This window comes from Bos indicus, chromosome 16, assembly GCF_029378745.1.
Source record: "Bos indicus isolate NIAB-ARS_2022 breed Sahiwal x Tharparkar chromosome 16, NIAB-ARS_B.indTharparkar_mat_pri_1.0, whole genome shotgun sequence".
In the NCBI taxonomy this organism is placed as follows: domain Eukaryota; kingdom Metazoa; phylum Chordata; class Mammalia; order Artiodactyla; family Bovidae; genus Bos; species Bos indicus.
In genome coordinates, this window is record NC_091775.1 from 68,807,155 (window position 1) to 68,823,265 (window position 16,111).

The 16,111-nt window shown below is 39.2% G+C and overlaps 1 protein-coding gene across 2 annotated transcripts in view; it reads left to right on the forward strand.

Moving 5' to 3' along the window:
- The window catches only part of PLA2G4A (phospholipase A2 group IVA), a 174,294-nt gene that overhangs the window by 94,050 nt on the left and 64,133 nt on the right, over window positions 1–16,111 (forward strand). For both annotated transcript variants that reach the window (XM_019976850.2, XM_070768581.1), the window contains exon 8: window positions 15,043–15,179. In XM_019976850.2, coding sequence (XP_019832409.1) covers window positions 15,043–15,179 — 137 coding nt within the window. The remainder of the gene's footprint in view (window positions 1–15,042; window positions 15,180–16,111) is intronic.

Genomic DNA, 16,111 nt, shown 5'->3' on the forward strand with positions numbered 1-16,111 from the left:
GAAGAAAAAATTTTATAACTATGTATAGGGATGAATATTAGCTAGACTTATTGTGGTGATAATTTCACAATATATACAAATAACAAATCATTATGTTGTACACCTAAAGCAGTTATAAGATATGTCAATCATACCTCAATGAAACAACATTTAAAAAAGTGCCGTAGTGATGCTCATCAAATGATGATAATGGAATTTCTTCTTAATGGCATATCAGGTAATAGTTTTTACTTATTGCGTTGAGCTTTTCTGTTAATTGAATATTTTAGATGAATATAATTTACTTTTAGAAAGATATTAAATGCATGAAAGTGGATGTCGCTCAGTTGTGTCTGACTCTTTGAGACCCCATGGACTGTATAGTCCATGGAATTCTCCAGGCCAGAACACTGGAGTGGGTAGCCTTTCCCTTCTCCAGCAGATCTTCCCAACCCAGGGATCGAACCCAGGTCTCCTGCATTGCAGGTGGATTCTTTACCAGCTGAAACACAAGGGAAGCCCAAGAATATTGGAGTGAGTAGCTTTTTCCTTCTCCAGGGGACCTTCTTGACCCAGGAATCGAACTGGGGTTTCCTGCATTGAAGGCGGATTCTTTACCAACTGAGCTATTAGGAAAGCCCCTATTAAATGCATAAGTCAATATATATCTATAAGCATGCATAGTTATCCCCATGCACGTACTCACAGACCAGGGATTCAAGATTATTGTAAATTAAGGACCAAATGCAATTGGAAATGAGAGAGAAATTCTGAGTAAGGGGACCAGATGTGTACCTGTTCCATATGTGATAACAGAGTATCTACCTGTGTTTCTAGGTGAATATCGGGGTCAAAAGCCGGTCCGCTGATGCTGAAATGGCTTTGCTATGATAGGAGCAAACTATAAGATAAGATGTTGCTGATGGGGAGTTTTTGCTAAAAGGAAGCTTGGAGGAGGAGCACAACCTCCATGGATATTTCTATTTAAGAAAAAATGAGAGACTTCTCTTCAGTCCTTCATCTCATGGTTGTCTATTGTCTCAGTTAGCGTGATGGCCCTGGTGGCTCAGACGGTAGAGCATCTGCCTACAATGTGGGAGACCTGGGTTCGATCCCTGGGTTGGGCAGATCCCCTGGAGAAGGAAATGGCAACCCACTTCAGCATTCTTGCCTGGGAAATCCCACAGATGGAGGAGCCTAGTAGGCTATAGTCTGTGGGGTTGCAAAGAGTCAGACACAACTGAGTGACTTCACTGTTTTCCCTTTTCATTGTCTCAGTGAATAAGTCCTTGAAGACACATCCTTGACTACATATTACTCAGGAGTTTCTGGTTTCCTGGGATGTCTTTATGATTTTGTTTTCTGCCTTTCTTCAGCAGTTCCACACCTTCTTTTTGTCCCCCGCCTTGTCCCACACTGTTATATCCTTGGAGCAGAGAAATGATATTTCAAGTTAGTTTTCATTTCTGCCATTTGTCATTTGTTGAGACACTGTGCTAGGAAATGAAGGTGAACAAAGCTGAAATGGTTAATACCAAACAGTCACTTTCCTTGGCGAGGTTTAAAGCCTCGCTGGGGAGAAAGACATTTAAGCAGAAAAAAAGTGATGGAAATGGGTCCCGCTGTTAATTCATGGCTCTCAGCTTCATTTGCGAGACCCTTTCTGGCTGTCTCAGTGCTTCCTCACCTTGCTGCTTTCCATTTATTTGCAAATGGAATGAGATTGTTTCTTATTCCCAGCTGCTTATCCACCCTCTGGCTTCCTCACAACGGATAGACTAGCCTGCTAATCTGGGAAATTAAAGTCATGAGATGATAAATCTTTCATTTCTTGCCAGAGGACTGACATATTCCATAGCCCAGGTTTAGCCTTTGCCACTTCCCTCTGAGTTCAGTAGAAGAAACCACACCTTTTCTTTCCAATTCAGTCACCTCACACCACAGATAGGGATGGCAAACCCCGATTAGGAATCCCAACATAGCGACTTTCCAGTCTTCGCAGGACCACTCCCCGCCTCTGTTGTCGGCCTCGACCTCTCCGTGAACTTTTCCTATAAAAACATAATCATGCTCTAAACTCTGATACATTTAGAAAAAAAAAAAAAAAAAACAGAACCAGAAAAATCCCCTGGAATGGACATTCCCTTCTCTTTTCCGCTCTGCTTCTCTCCTTATCGTCACAAACTTTTTCACAGTTTCCTACACTGTCTCATTCTACTACCTTGCTTTCCTCAGGCATCTGCCCTCATGATTCTCCTGCAGCTGCTCCACTGGTCCCCAGTACCAAGGAACACATGCAAAAGGATCTTCTGGCTCTGTCTTAAACCTAATTCGATAGCTGCAAATGACTCATGTTTTCTGCTATTTGAAACAATCACTCTCCTTCACTTACTATCTTCTCTCTTTTATAAAAATTAGTGTTTTGTCAGAGCATAGACGCTTTACAATGTTGTGTTAGTTTTTACTGTACAGCAAAATGAATCAGCCATACATACACATCTATCCCCTCCCTTTGGGCTTCCTTCCCATTCAAGTCACCACAGTGCATTAAGTAGAGTTCCCTCTGCTATTTGGGCTTCCCTGGTGGCTCAGATGGTAAAGAATCTGCCTGCCATGCAGGAGACCCTGGTTCCATTCAGTAAGTTCTCATTAGTTACCTATTTTATACATAGTATCAATAGGGTCTGTGTGTCAATGCCAGTTTCCCAAGTGTTCTCACCCTTTCTCCCCTTGGCATCAATATGTCTACCGTCTTCTCTTTATTTTCATCATGCCTATTTGGTTCCCTTTACCAGATCTTCTTCCTCTGCGCATTATTTATGAGTTCTTCAAGACTCCGTGCCAAGCCCCTTTTCTCTTCATTCTGCACACTTAAGAATTTTCTCTCTCTTCCATGTGTCACCCAACACCTTTGGGCTGAGATGGTGTTGTTTCTCAGTGACTTAGAACCTTCATGTTTCTCAGTGACTTAGAACCTCCCTTGTGATCTTCAGACCTGAATATTGGTACCTCCTTTTACTGATTCATTCACTTGTATTCTTCACATCTCACACTCAGCATATTTGAATCCGAACATCAAATCCTCTCCTTTTTATAGTTCTGCTGATGCTTGTCCTCCTCCTTTCCACTTTTTGTTCACACTGAAGTCTCAGCGATCTTTCCAAAACACAAATCTGATTTTATCAAACTCAAGCCTAAAATCCTTCCCCTGCTCTTAGGACTGGCCTCAAAGCATCTTTCCAGCTTCACATGTTGCTGTGCGTGCCAAGTCACTTCAGTCGTGTCCACCTCTTTGCAACCCTGTGAACTGTAGCTCACCGGGCTCCTCTGTCCATGGGATTTCCCAGGCAAGAATCCTGGAGTGGGTTGCTGTGCCTTCCTCCAGGGGATCTTCCCAATCCAGGATCTAACCTGTGTGTCTTATGTCTCCTGCATTGGCAGGTGGCTTCTTTACCACTAGCGCCACCTGCGAAGTAAAGCATACAGCCAAGTGTGGACTTCGCTGCTGATCTAGGTGGTTAGACACCCACGTGCTGCTAGTTCATCCCAAATCCCCTCCAGCCCCTCCACCGAGTACCTCTTGGCTCCAAATCTCGAAGAACCCTTTCCCAGTTTGCATTCTCGTGTGAACACTGTTGCTTCTGTCTGCCCCCATCCCCTCTCCCTCCACCCCATCCCCTTTTCAGTGAACTTACAGCCTCTCATTCTTGAATCAGAACACGTGTGACTCAAGCAATCTTTGTCATTCGCTCCTCCATCCTTCTGTCTCTCCCCCTGGGTCCAAGTTAGGTCTCTCAGTCATGTTCTTTTATAGCACAGGTATGTACATTATCTTCTCTGGATTTCCTGCAATTGAACTTTTAAAATACTTGTACAAATATTCATTTAATGTCTGTTTTTTTCCATTAGAATATAATTTTCATGAGGAGCAGAGCAGTGTCTGTGTTATTCACCTTTATATGCCCAGCACCAGCTCAGCTCCTAGCTTGCAGTAGACCCTCAGTAAACGTGGCGTTGTAATTAAAACAGGAAGGAAAGGGGCAAGGCACGACCTTTAAAAGAATGACATAGCCATAAGGTACGACAAAAAAGAACCAACTAGGTTCAAGGTAGTCACATACTCGACTTCCAGCGGACCTTGAGCCTTATTATACGCTCATTATAATAGTTAACTAAATGATACACCCACCAGTGCCATGACAGTTCTGAGGCTAACCATCAGAGGCCAAAAAGTGAACCATGGCATCATTCCTGGAAATCTCTGCCCCTTCCCGCAGATAATTGGAATATTCCTCCCACTGATTAGGCTGATTACTCAGCCCGTTAAAACTAACCGCAGGATTTTTCAGTGCTCTCTAGCTTTCTGAGATGGCTCATACTCGGTGGAGTGTATTTTTCTCTAAATAAATCCACTTCCGACCTATCAGTTTGTCTCTTGCTGATTTCTTTCACAGTGAGACATCAAGAACCTCAAATTCATCAGGAACAGTAAGAGTCAGGGCACAAATGTGGGCAGTGGTTTGGCATTTCAGCCAGGAGATGGGTTCACTAGAGAGAGAGAGCAGGGGCTCATAACTGAGGAATATTTGATCAGGTTATTGGGGAGGAGGGGGTTTCTCAGGTGGTCCTATTGGTGAAGAACCCGCCTTCTGAGGCAGGAGCTTCAGGAGATGCGGGTTCAATCCCTGGGTTGGGAAGATTCCCTGGAGAAGGGAATGGCAGCCCACTCCAGTATTCTTGCCTGGAGAATCCCATGGAGAGAGGTACAGTCCAACTCTCACAGAGTCAGACGCGACTGAGTGACTAACACAGACTGGGGAGGAGACAGGTTTGGATGAAAAGATCGCAGTTTGAAGGGTTGAATTGAAAGTCTATGGGGCATGTTGCCACAAAAGTCCAGTGGCCTTTGGTCATAGGTTTTCCTTTTCAAAAGGAAAGTTGCTGCCTCATCTCCTAGGCACTCCTGTTGTGAAAAGGAGTCTTTCTGGGAAAGTGAAATTTGGCATACTATTCATACATATTGACTTTTCTGCAGCAGATGGAGAATGAAGTAATTATGCTTTTCTCTGGGCTAGTCTTCAAAAATATTAAACTCATGTTTTTGGTAGTCATTCCTAGAATTAAAACTTTTGATGTTTTAGTTGAGACTTTTTGGCAGAAATCATCCACTTAGATGTATTCAGCACCACCCATTCCCATAACACAAGTATCATTTTCCTATTTTGTGTTTCTCCTGGGCCAAGGGCCTCTTAAGCTCCCATTTCCCTTGCTCCCTGCCAAGATCTTCACCTTCGATTCAGTACTGGCTAGTTGGCCTCCTGAAGGTAAAAGGAGCAGACTGCTATAGCAGTTTGTCTAAGACAGAATAGTCCTACTCAATATTGATGCAGAGATGGTGCCTGTCTTGTTCCCAGTTTTCAACAAATATTTTGCAGCATCCAGTTTAGGATACCAATGTCGACTTAAAATGTAGAATGCATTTTGGCAGAAGGAATTTGGGTCCCTTGCTTCTTCCCTGTGTTTCACTTGTGAAATAGAGACGATGTCTCTTATTCAACTAAAAGGATGAGTATAAAGTCTTATAAAGCAGCCCAAAGAATGTGTAAGGCACATCTTGATTACTTAATACTGTAGTAGCACTTAATACAATAGTAGCTATTAAACCAATATGTGGGTATTGCTGTTACATAACACTCCAGGGCAATGTCAAATTCAATAAAACCTTAGCTTTCCTACTTGGATAATGCTGTGTTTATTCGTGCAGTCATGTCTGACTCTTTGCGAGTCCATGGACAGTAGCCAACCAAGCTCCTCTGTCCATGGGATTTTCCAGGCAAGAATACTGGAGTAAGTTGCCATTTCCTTCTCCAGGGGATCTTCCCAACCCAGGGATCAAACCCGGGTCTCCCACATTGTAGGCAGATGCTTTACCATCTGAGCCACCAGGGAAGGCCTGATGAATATAATTCCTCCATAAATAAAAAGGGCTGAGGTCTTTCCTGTGAGTAAGATCTGTGACACTTTGTGTGTGGGAATTTTTGTCATATTTGGATTATTTAAAGGCCAATTCTTTTAAATGTTCTTGTACTTAATACAATAGTAGCTATTAAACCAATATGTGGGTATTGTTGTTATGTAACACCCCAGGGCAATGTCAAAGTCAATAAAAACTTAGCTTTCCTACTTGGATAATGCTGTGTTTATTCATACAGTTGTGTCTGACTCTTTGTGTGTTCATGGACTGTAGCCCGCTGGGCTCATCTGTCCGTGGAGATTCTCCAGGAAAGAATATTGGAGTGTGTTACCATGCCCTCCTCCAGGGGATCTTCCCAACCCAGGGATCGAACCTGCATTGCAGGCGGATTCTTTAACATCCGAGCCACTTGAATAAGTCAAATAGTTAATGTTTCGAGTAACCCAAGAGATTCTTCTCCTCAGCACTAAGACTTAAAAAAAAAAATTATCCTTGATAATAAAAAGTTCTAAAATGTATTGATTTTAGTCATTTGGACGAAAAGTTTCTAAAAAGCATAACTCTTTGTCCAGACTGAAGTGGTTTAAATGCTCTCATGTCTGCAGCCATTGCGATCAGCTGCCATTTCTCCAGGCTCTATGTATTCCCCAAAAGTAATTTCTTCAAATCATCCCTTTCTCTTTCAAGTTTGTTTTTGTGGAATTAAAATCTGATAAGTGAGCTTTTTATTGGAACAGTGTCTCTGATGAATATAATTCCTCCATAAATAAAAAGAGCTGAGGTCTTTCCTGTGAGTAAGATCTGTGACACTGTGTGTGGGAATTTTTGTCATATTTGGATTATTTAAAGGCCAGTTCTTTTAAACGTTCTTGTTCCAAAATAGCTTTTAATCAGATGAAGTTTCCAGATTAGGGTCTCTTATTTGAAGAGAAATGCTACTTAACAGTTTTCATGTCCCTACATAACTGACTATAAAGAGAGCAAGAACTGGTTAGGGGACTCAGATTTGAAATTAATATAGCAGAGAAATGAGAGAAGGAAATTTTGCTCCAACTTTTATGGAAGAATAAAGATGGAAATGTTTCTTCTCAAGGCAGAGTATAAGGAATACACAGACAGATAGCTTTGTATGAAAATAGGAGTATAAGTAATCCTTAAGTAATATATTCTGTTATCTAGACTACTATTATGTACTTAAGTTTGTCAGATAAATTAAGTGAAAAACTAGAGAAAGAAGAGACTGTGTAGTGACAGAGGGGGAGAAAAAGCCAAATAATTTCAAAGAAGGCGGTAATAAAAATCAATCTTGGGTTTTCAACAAGAATTTTTATTTCTTTGTTTATTCGATTTCCTTCATTAAGAATATTCTTCCTCTCGCTTCCATCTTCATTATGACAATAGCACTTTCCTGTGTCAATTCTTATTCCTTTTAGTCATAAACATGGTTGGACAATCAGTTGGAACTCCCCTTAGCTAGTTTTGAATGGGCTCCAAAACAAGAGAAAGCTTTACAATAGGACTCAGTTAAGTTGTGAGCTGCTCTGCCCCAGGGGCCATCTGACCATTCAGATCTGTTGCTGCTTGAAGTGTGTGTGGCAGATAGGAATGCTCTTTGCAGGCTGGGGTAGGTACTTGTAGGTGGATTGCAGCACAGGCACCCTGGGTACAAGACCTTGCCATCCTCTTTAATTAACTACTATCCTTCGGAAAAGTAGCTTTTGGCCTACTTACTGGGCCTTAGTAGAGATTGCATGCTTAACTATAGGTGACCAAGTTATCATGTGACCTCAGCTGACTCATGTTATCTGATCCACCCAGCCATAAAGTTGGGTTTGCACAGATGCACTCCATCATACTATGGAAGTTTTATATATGAAATCAGGCTGACCAGGCCCTGAAGATACACATAAATTCCATTAAGAAGTGGCCCAATTGCCCATGTGTCCCACTTTTGTTACCCTAACCTCTCTTTCCATCCTGCATCCAGAGCCTCATAAGGGAGTCAGTTGACAAGAGGAAAGAACACTTGTTTCTTGTCACAGGTGATTTTGCACAATGTTTCAGTACCACCTGAAAGAGGACAGCTGTAGGACCCCAGTCCCTTTCTGGGATACCCTTGAAGGAAAGTTGTGAAGGGAAATCTTCCCAGAGGGCAGAGTTATAAGAGGCACCTAGTCTTTCATTTTGCTTGGGTGGGGAAATGGCCAGACATGAAATTATATACTGATACATGGCCTGTGGCCAATTCTTGGGCTGCTTGGTTAGGGACTTTAAAAGAACACAGTTAAAAAACTGATGACAAAAAAGGAAAAGATTGTACAGGAGGTGTATGAATTGATCTTTCTTCTGGATGGAAAATAGCTGTGTCCTAGGTCTATGCCCACCAAAGAGTGGCCTTAGCAGAGAAGGATTTTATTAATGAAGTATGTAAGATGAACTGTTCTGTGGATACCAGTCAGTTTCTTTCATAAGTCACCCCTGTCATCACCCAGTAAGATCATGAAAAAAGTGGCCATCATGGCAGGGATGGAGGTTATGCTTGGATTCAGCAGTGTGGACTTCCATCTGCCAAGGCTGAACTGGCTACAGCAGCTGCTAAGTACTCAGTTGGCCAGCAGCAGAGACCAACACTGAGTCCCCAGCATGGCATCATTCCTATGGGTCATCAGTGGCAGATTGATTACACCAGACTGCTGCCATCACAGAAAGAGCAATGTTTTGTGTTTACCTGAATAAACACTTACTCTGGATTCAAATTTGCCTTCCCTGTACTCAAGAATTTTGCCAAAACTTCCATCTGTAGACATACAAAATGCCTTATTTAGTGTCATAATATTCCATACAGCATTGCTTCTGATCAAGGAAATCGCCTCTCAGCAAATGAAGTATGGCAATGAACCACGTCACGGAATTTACCTGCTTTATCATCTTCTCCACCGTCATGAAGTAGCTAGTTTGATGGAATGGTAGAATACCTTTTGAAGACTCAGTTATAGTGCCAGCTCAGTGGCAGTACCTTGCAGACCTGGAATATGGTTTTCTGGGAGGTTTAAATCCTCTGAATCAGCATCCAGAATTGGTGCTGTTTATCCCCAGGATTCATGACTCCAAGAGTGGAAGTGGTTGGACTCGCTATCACCCCTAGGGACCCACTGGCAAAATATTTGTTTCCTGTCTGCACGACCTTATACTCTTCTGACTTAGGGGTCTTAATTCTGAGGAAGGGATGCTTCTACCGAAAGTGCAACAGTGATTCCTCTGAAGTATAATTTAAGACTGCTTCCTGACCTTTGTGGGCGCCTCTTTACTCAGTAGGTAAAGAAGGGAACTACTATCCTGGTGGGGGTGATTGATCCCTGACTATTAAAGAGGGATTGAACTCCAGGAGTTGGTGATGGACAGGGATGCCTGGCGTGCTGTGATTCATGGGGATCACAAAGAGTGGGACACGACTGAGCGACTGAACTGAACTGAACTGATGATGTGGTAAGGAAGAGTATATCTGAGATACAAGAGATCCTCTGTGGTGTCCGTCTGTTAGTATTACAATGCCCTGAGTTACATCAATGGAAAACTCTAAGAACCCAATCCAGGAAGGACTGCTAATGACCCAGAACTTTCCAAAATGAAGGTTAGATCACCCACCAGCTGAGGTGCTAGTTGAAGGCAAAGAAAATACAGAATGGATAGTAATAGGAGGTAGTTATAAATACCAGATGCCTGAAATGAGATTGTATTTGCCATGAATATTTCTTCCTTAATTTATTATGAATGTGTATATGTCCATGCACACACAGAATTGTAAAAACAGATTCATATTTAAGTTATGAGGTATCAAAGAGAAGAATAAGCATATCTAAGGACTTTGCATTCTTTTCTGGGGAAAGGATTAGTGCATTTCCATTTGCACACAGGATATCTATATCATGTTAGGTAGGAGTATGACCTTGTTGTCTTTATTTGGAGATTAAGTATGGTTAAAAGGATGCATATAGCTGCTGAGTTGAGAAGGGGTGGACTTGTGATAGTCAATTTTCATCAGTGTGGAGGATGTTTTTTTATTTGATTAGTATTTATTTATGTATTTGGCTGCCCAGGTATGACTTGTAGCACATGGGATCTTTAGTTGCTGTATAAGAATTCTTGGTCACAGCATGTGGGAACTAGTTCCCTGATCAGGTATCAAACCTGAGCCCCCTGCATTGGGAGCATGAAGTCTTAGCCACTGGACCACCAGGGAAGTCCCTTGATTGATCTTTAAGTCAGTGAAATTTGAATAATCAAGTTGTCATCTATAATGTGGGTGGGCCCCATCCAATCAGTTGAAGGCCTAAATAGAACAAAAGGATCAGCCTTACCAAGCAAGAGAGAATTCTCCAACAGACTTGGGCTTCACCAGAGTCATCAGCTCTCTTGGTTCCTTACCTATTGGCATTTGGACTACAACTGCAAATCTGGACTTGTCATTCTTCATAATTGTGTGAGTCGCTTTCATACATAGATAGATAGATTACCTTCCTACCTACCTACCTACAACTGGTTCCGTTTCTTTGGAGAACTCTGACTAATACAGGAACCAAGAAGGCAAAAGTCTTATATAAATTGTTGGAACTTAAAATCTATTAAAACATAAAAAAAAATCTTTGAGCATTTTCAAATTTTATTTTGCAAAGGAGGAAATTAATAATATCCGCAAGCCGATGCATGAGAATAATTTAATCAAAACACAGGGATTCTGGTAAATAAAATTCATTTCCTGTAATCGTATGACAGAAGTATGAGAAATATTCATTGATACCATTTATACACAAATATCGGTGCAATTAAGTCTAAATATAACCTAAAACCTCACAGCAACTTTTATTTGTTTCATTTTTTTAGACTTAGAGCCAGGACTAACATCTGCACCTTATAAGTCCCCCATTATTCTTTGCAAGTTATTTCAGAATGACTACCACTATTAAAACATCCAAAGTTAGTCTTTATTCGTTACATAAAATTGTGCTGGCATCTGAAGTGATGCATAAATCTGAAATGTAACTTAGGGAATTCCCTGGTGGACTGTGTGCTTTCACTGTTGAGGGTGCAGATTCAATCCCTGGTCAGAAAGATCCCAGCAGCAATGAGCCACGGCAAAAAAAAAAAAAAGAAAGTAATTTAGCTAAATACCAAATGGTTTTTCTCAACAAGGATTACTCTTTTCTTTTTGAATAATGGGGAAAAAGAAAGAGCATGAATTATGTGTCCTTGACTCTGCATCTCACATTCTGATTATCAGCAATATGGATGCAGATATGGTATAATGTGTGCACTTAAGTACCTCCTCATTTGAGACATGAAAATAATAATAATCTCCTTTTGAGGAGGTTTCCTAGGTGGCACAGTTGGTAAAGAATCCGGCTGCCAGTGTAGGAGCTACAAGAGACACAAGTTTGATATTTGAATCAGCAAGATCTCCTGGAGTAGGAAATGGCAACCCACTCCAGTATTCTTGCCTGGAGAATTTCATGGACAGAGGAGCCTGGTGGGCTACATACAGTCCATGGGTTGTAAAGACTCAGACACAACTGAGCACACACACACACAAGATTAAATGAAATAAATTTTCTTCGTAAGTCTAAATTTCCTTTCTATTTATAGTTAATAAAATTTTTAATTTTATATTTTAAAAATGCATATTCTGTATGACTTATGGAATCCAGAATGTACCAGTAGCAAAAATTTTATTAATCCTACCCCCAAATTTTTTCAAAGAGGATTTCCTTTGCTAAGGTCCCTGTAGTTATGGGGGATTATTTCCGGTGGAGCACAGTGAATTTAAAACTTCAGAATCTGACAAACCCAGCTTTAAATCCACAGGACACCACTTTCTGGCTTTATGACAGTGGAAAAGCGATGTTTCTTGTGTTTCAATGCCTTTATCTTTAAAATGGCAATAAGATATATCTCATAGAATTGCAAAAATTAAATGATGCACAAAACATAGTAATTCATGTACAATAAATAAAGTTGTAAATTGTAGTCTGTACAGTTCAATTATTTCATTATTTAATTTTTATACACAAATAATATGGCATTTTCTTTCAAATGATAGCAATCCAAATTTCTGACCTGAAAACCTCTTTAGGGTTACTGTAAAGCAATGATGAAAACTGAGTTACATGAGTCCCAGTTTAATAAGTGGCTGTTTTCAGAAAATTCCTAACATAAGATTGTCATCCATAAGTATGTGTTGGGCTCCTGGCATGTGAAGAAGGACATCTGGGGAATTGTTTTCTTAGGATTAAAGAGGTTTACATTCAATTTTCCAACTTCTCTTATGAAATTTCTCTTTGAACAATATTGTAGGTTTTGTATTATATGTTGAAATGAAATAGTGTTACCTGTTACTTTTACTCTGAACTACCTTATTTGTATTGGGCTTAATGTTATTTTCAATAACACAGTGTTGCCAAGTAACCAAATCAACAGACTTAAAAGCCCCCACATAATTTTTGAATGTAAATAGTCTTCCTCCTTCTAAAATATCAACGCTGACATTTTTTTCCCTTTAAAGTCTTTCATAATCTTTTTTTCCTAGCTCCCTAGTATAGTCCTACTACTAAGACTGATCTTTTCATCTCAGAATCACATACCTTTTCTTATTTGTGGCTATTCTAGTGAAGTCACTCAGTCTTGTCCAACTCTTTGCAACCCCATGGACTATAGCCTACCAGGCTTCTCCATCCATGGGATTTTCCAGGCAAGAGTACTGGAGTGGGTTGCCATTTCCTTCTCCAGGGGATCTTCCTGACCCAGGGATTAAACCCAGGTCTCCCACATTGCGGGTAGACGCTTTACTTCTGAGCCACCAGGGAAGTTATCTAGTGTTTGGCACATAGTAACAGTAAATCGTTTTATTATTATCATTATTATTATAGTACCTATAAACTCAGCCCTTCATTCAAGGCCTAACTCAAATCCCTTCTCCTAATTTCTAACTGGCATCCTTACAACTACTCAATACTGTATTATACTCCATTCACCCACTTTATAACCCACTTTAGTTTCCTATCTTAGCTTTCATCCCTCTCCATGTAAGTTTTTCAGAACTTATATATTTTACTTTATTTACAATTTAAAAACTATGTTTCAGAGCATTCTGTTCATCTAAGTATACACAGGTTCAAAGCCATTTCAATTGCTTCATTGCACTGTGTTTTCATGAATGAGGGCTTCAATTGGCTTGAAATTTGATAGCCACCAAGTAGTGCAGAAGAGCCCTGGATTAGGAAATCCGTTCTGGTTGTCCTGCCATTCACTGTTCTACCTCCAGTAAGACCTAACCCCTATAGACTTCCCTTTCTATATGTAAGAATTCTATAACCTTTTTGGTCCTTTTAGTTCTCAAAAAATGGTGTCACGAATATCTATATTTATCCCACTGGTGAGTGAACACCCAAGCTTTAGGATTTAAGTGCTTGAAACTCAATGCAGGTTATTCTCATATGTGTTTTTATTTTTTTTATTTTTTTGGTTAAAAATACTTTATTACTAAGTAATTGCAAACCATCATCTGAGCCTTCAGCAAAGCATAACCTTTTTTTTTTTAATTTAATTTTATTTTTAAACTTTACATAATTGTATTAGTTTTGCCAAATATCAAAATGAATCTGCCACAGGTATACATGTGTTTTTAAATTCAAACTATTGCTATATCTAATATCATATAGTCTCTGGAAAATTCCATTTTACATTCATGAGAAAATGAGATTGAAAGAAGGAAAGTAAGATCTTCTTGTTATTGTGAAAAGACTTTTGACTTTGTGGGCCCCCTGAAAGCTATGCACACGTGAGATAAGGCATGGTATCAGAGCCGAGGGTATGACTCTTGACTCAACCATGCTACTTATTGGTTGCATGACTCTACACAAGTTTTCCAAATAAACGCTCTTGTATTTCAGTCATGTTACAGACAGTCTATGCCTCTCTGTTTCGCTGCAAGTACTCTTCATTGGCCTATGCTCTTCCCATTCCCCAGAACAGCCTTCTCTCTTGTCTTTATCCCTCCCTATGGAATAATTTTGCATCTTTAGCATCAAGCTCAGGTTTCTTTGTCTGTGAAGCTTTCTCCACCACTCCAGTCCTTCTGATTGGAACTGACCACACCTTCTGGACCTGATGTGCTGCCAGCCTGTAGCACTTGACTTTAAGGCATGCTGCCACACTGAGTGTATGACTCTTGACTCAACTCTGCTACTTATTGGTTGCATGACTCTTAACACAAGTTTTCAAGGCGTGGGTTTCCTCACTTGTAAAATAGAAATCTCATAGGGATTTTGTGAGGATTAAATAAGGCAATGTCTACAAAATGTTGAGAACAATTCCAACCAGATAATAAGAGCTCAATGAATGTCATCTATTCCTTTTTTTGTTGTTCTTGTCGTAATTACTATTTCTGCCTCACTTAAATTAACCGTATTCCCCAGATCCACTGTGGGGATGCCTGAAACACAAAGGCCACTTAATCAGATTGATGAATGAATTAAAGATGAAGAAATAAATTGTATATGTCTTTAAGATGATTACGTTCTTTTTGATGGCTTAAATAATAGCATATTTTTTGAAGTGGGTCAGCATAAAGGATCGCTAAGAATTCTGGACCAAGAAGGCAAGGTGCTTACTTAACTATAGATTACCAGCTAATGGATCTTATATAAGTAATAGCATCCTTTCAGAACTTCCATCTGCAAAATGACCAAATACTGTTTTGCTCATTTACAGCAATTTTGAAAGGATCAATTAAAACAAAAAGTACACCCCAAAGCAAGCCCCAAACTGCAAAGAGTCAAGCAAATATAAAGGACTGCTGCTGTTGTTATTATTGTTTTCAAATAGGATTAGGTGGCCATTTTAATAATGTCTGCTTTCTAATAGACATTAATTCTTGATTTTCTTAAACATTATTTTATATTTAACAGTTAGATAATATCAAAATATGAGTGAACTTAAAATCCCTTATTACCAAATGTGGGACATGTCAAATGAAAATGAGCATGACATAGTTTACGATTTTATTTGATAAATAACCCTGTGTTTCATCATTCCAGGTGCCTGTGGTGGCCATACTGGGCTCAGGTGGGGGATTTCGAGCCATGGTAGGATTCTCTGGTGTGATGAAGGCACTGTATGAGTCAGGGATTTTGGACTGTGCTACCTACATTGCTGGTCTTTCTGGATCCACATGGTTAGTATACATTTTACATCTTGGTTTTATCATCCTAAATGCTTGGCATTTATCTACCTGAAACCAGAAAAGAGTGTTTTAAAAGTTGACATTAACTTCAAATTACTGAAATATTCCAGCTTGATGCAGAAATTTGTTTCTTAAAAATATTTTTAAGACAAATTCATACCTATTGATGACTCTCATCATAAGTTGGCTCCCTTTAAAGCCATTTGTGACTTAAAATGTAATAATAGTTAAACCTAAAACAAAAAATAGATCAATTGAAATAATTCTATAGAAAACCTCATAAGTGGAATAATGTACTCCACCCATAATTAATTTAATCTTCCTATAATTTACTGATTTGTAATCTCGCAGTGATCATGTCTAAGTCTACATGATTCACTAGGTATTCATTTTCTTCTTTAGGGCAAATAGAGTGAAATGCAAGATACATTAGTATACAGAAGAAGGAAAACAACTTTTGAATGAATAAATGCAATAAATTTCAGTGATTTATATCTGACTAATTATGAAATTAATCCTTTAAATATATCTAAGTTCAACTAAATTTGGATGGAGTTAAGGCATCAGTATGTATAATATTTGTAAATATTTGTGTACTGTAGGTCTGCCTTTTCAAAAATATATTTGTAAAACATTTTCAAAGATGATACTATGTACCTTTTGGTGTGCTTACCTCACACAATCACATTGAAAATCAAGTGTCTTGCTTAGCTGTCTCAAATAAAAGTATCACCTATTACAGAATGGTTTACAAGGCCTTTTAGTCATTCAGCCTGTGGTAAAACTTATCTTTTATAATATTATATTGTATGTAATTATATAACATAAGTATTATATAAGTATATATTATATAATTATATTATATATTATTATATATTATATAATATATATAGGTATATATTATATAATTACAATATATATTA